This window comes from Sinocyclocheilus grahami, unplaced genomic scaffold (assembly GCF_001515645.1).
Source record: "Sinocyclocheilus grahami isolate Dianchi unplaced genomic scaffold, SAMN03320097.WGS_v1.1 scaffold3224.1, whole genome shotgun sequence".
Taxonomy (NCBI): Eukaryota; Metazoa; Chordata; class Actinopteri; order Cypriniformes; family Cyprinidae; genus Sinocyclocheilus; species Sinocyclocheilus grahami.
This window is the reverse complement of record NW_015508380.1, coordinates 2,561-3,144: the sequence shown is the minus strand read 5'-3', so window position 1 is coordinate 3,144 and position 584 is coordinate 2,561. Positions and strand designations below refer to the sequence as shown.

At 43.0% G+C, this 584-nt stretch overlaps 1 protein-coding gene across 1 annotated transcript in view; it reads right to left on the bottom strand.

Annotated features, from left to right (window-relative positions):
- LOC107576107 (intron-binding protein aquarius-like) overlaps positions 1–578 on the bottom strand; it is a 17,009-nt gene extending 16,431 nt beyond the window's left edge. The window contains exon 1 of the mRNA XM_016262365.1: positions 379–578. Coding sequence (XP_016117851.1) covers positions 379–509 — 131 coding nt within the window. The 5' untranslated portion in view covers positions 510–578. The remainder of the gene's footprint in view (positions 1–378) is intronic.
- Between the last annotated feature and the right edge of the window lie 6 nt (positions 579–584).

Sequence of the window (584 nt, the reverse complement as noted above, 5' to 3'; positions counted from 1 at the left end):
GGTCTGTTCTGTTCTCGTGCTCCATTTAGGCGCACTGCATTCTGATTGGTTCGGAGAGGTCTGCGGCATGGAAAATCGTGCTATAAAGAGATTTCGAAATCGCGCAAGCTCAAATCGCGATTTTATTACGATTTCGATTAATAGCACCGCCCTAAAAATTACATATAAATACATTTACACCACTTAACTTAATGACTGCTATCGGGATGTGAAGAGACTTTCAACCAGCATAACAAAAAATGTTTCTGAAGACAATCACCTATTGCACCTTTAAAATTTTATTTGAATACATGTTAAAATTTATTTTATTGCTGGGATCAAAGCTAAATTTTGCACTGTAAAGCACACAACATTTATCCAATAATGAGGATTCCTGACCTGAAAGGCGGGACCTGTCGAGCGGGATCTTCCTCGGTCACCTTCACCGTGTGATTGGGGAAACAGGACTTCAGGTGCTCGATGGACAGGAAGGTGTCGTTGAAGTCCAGAGAGGGAATCTGGTTGGGCATCTTTGAGTAATGGGCACTACCAGGATCTCCATAACCCAGAATGATGTCGTGAAGCCAGTCGGGCACCACACACTC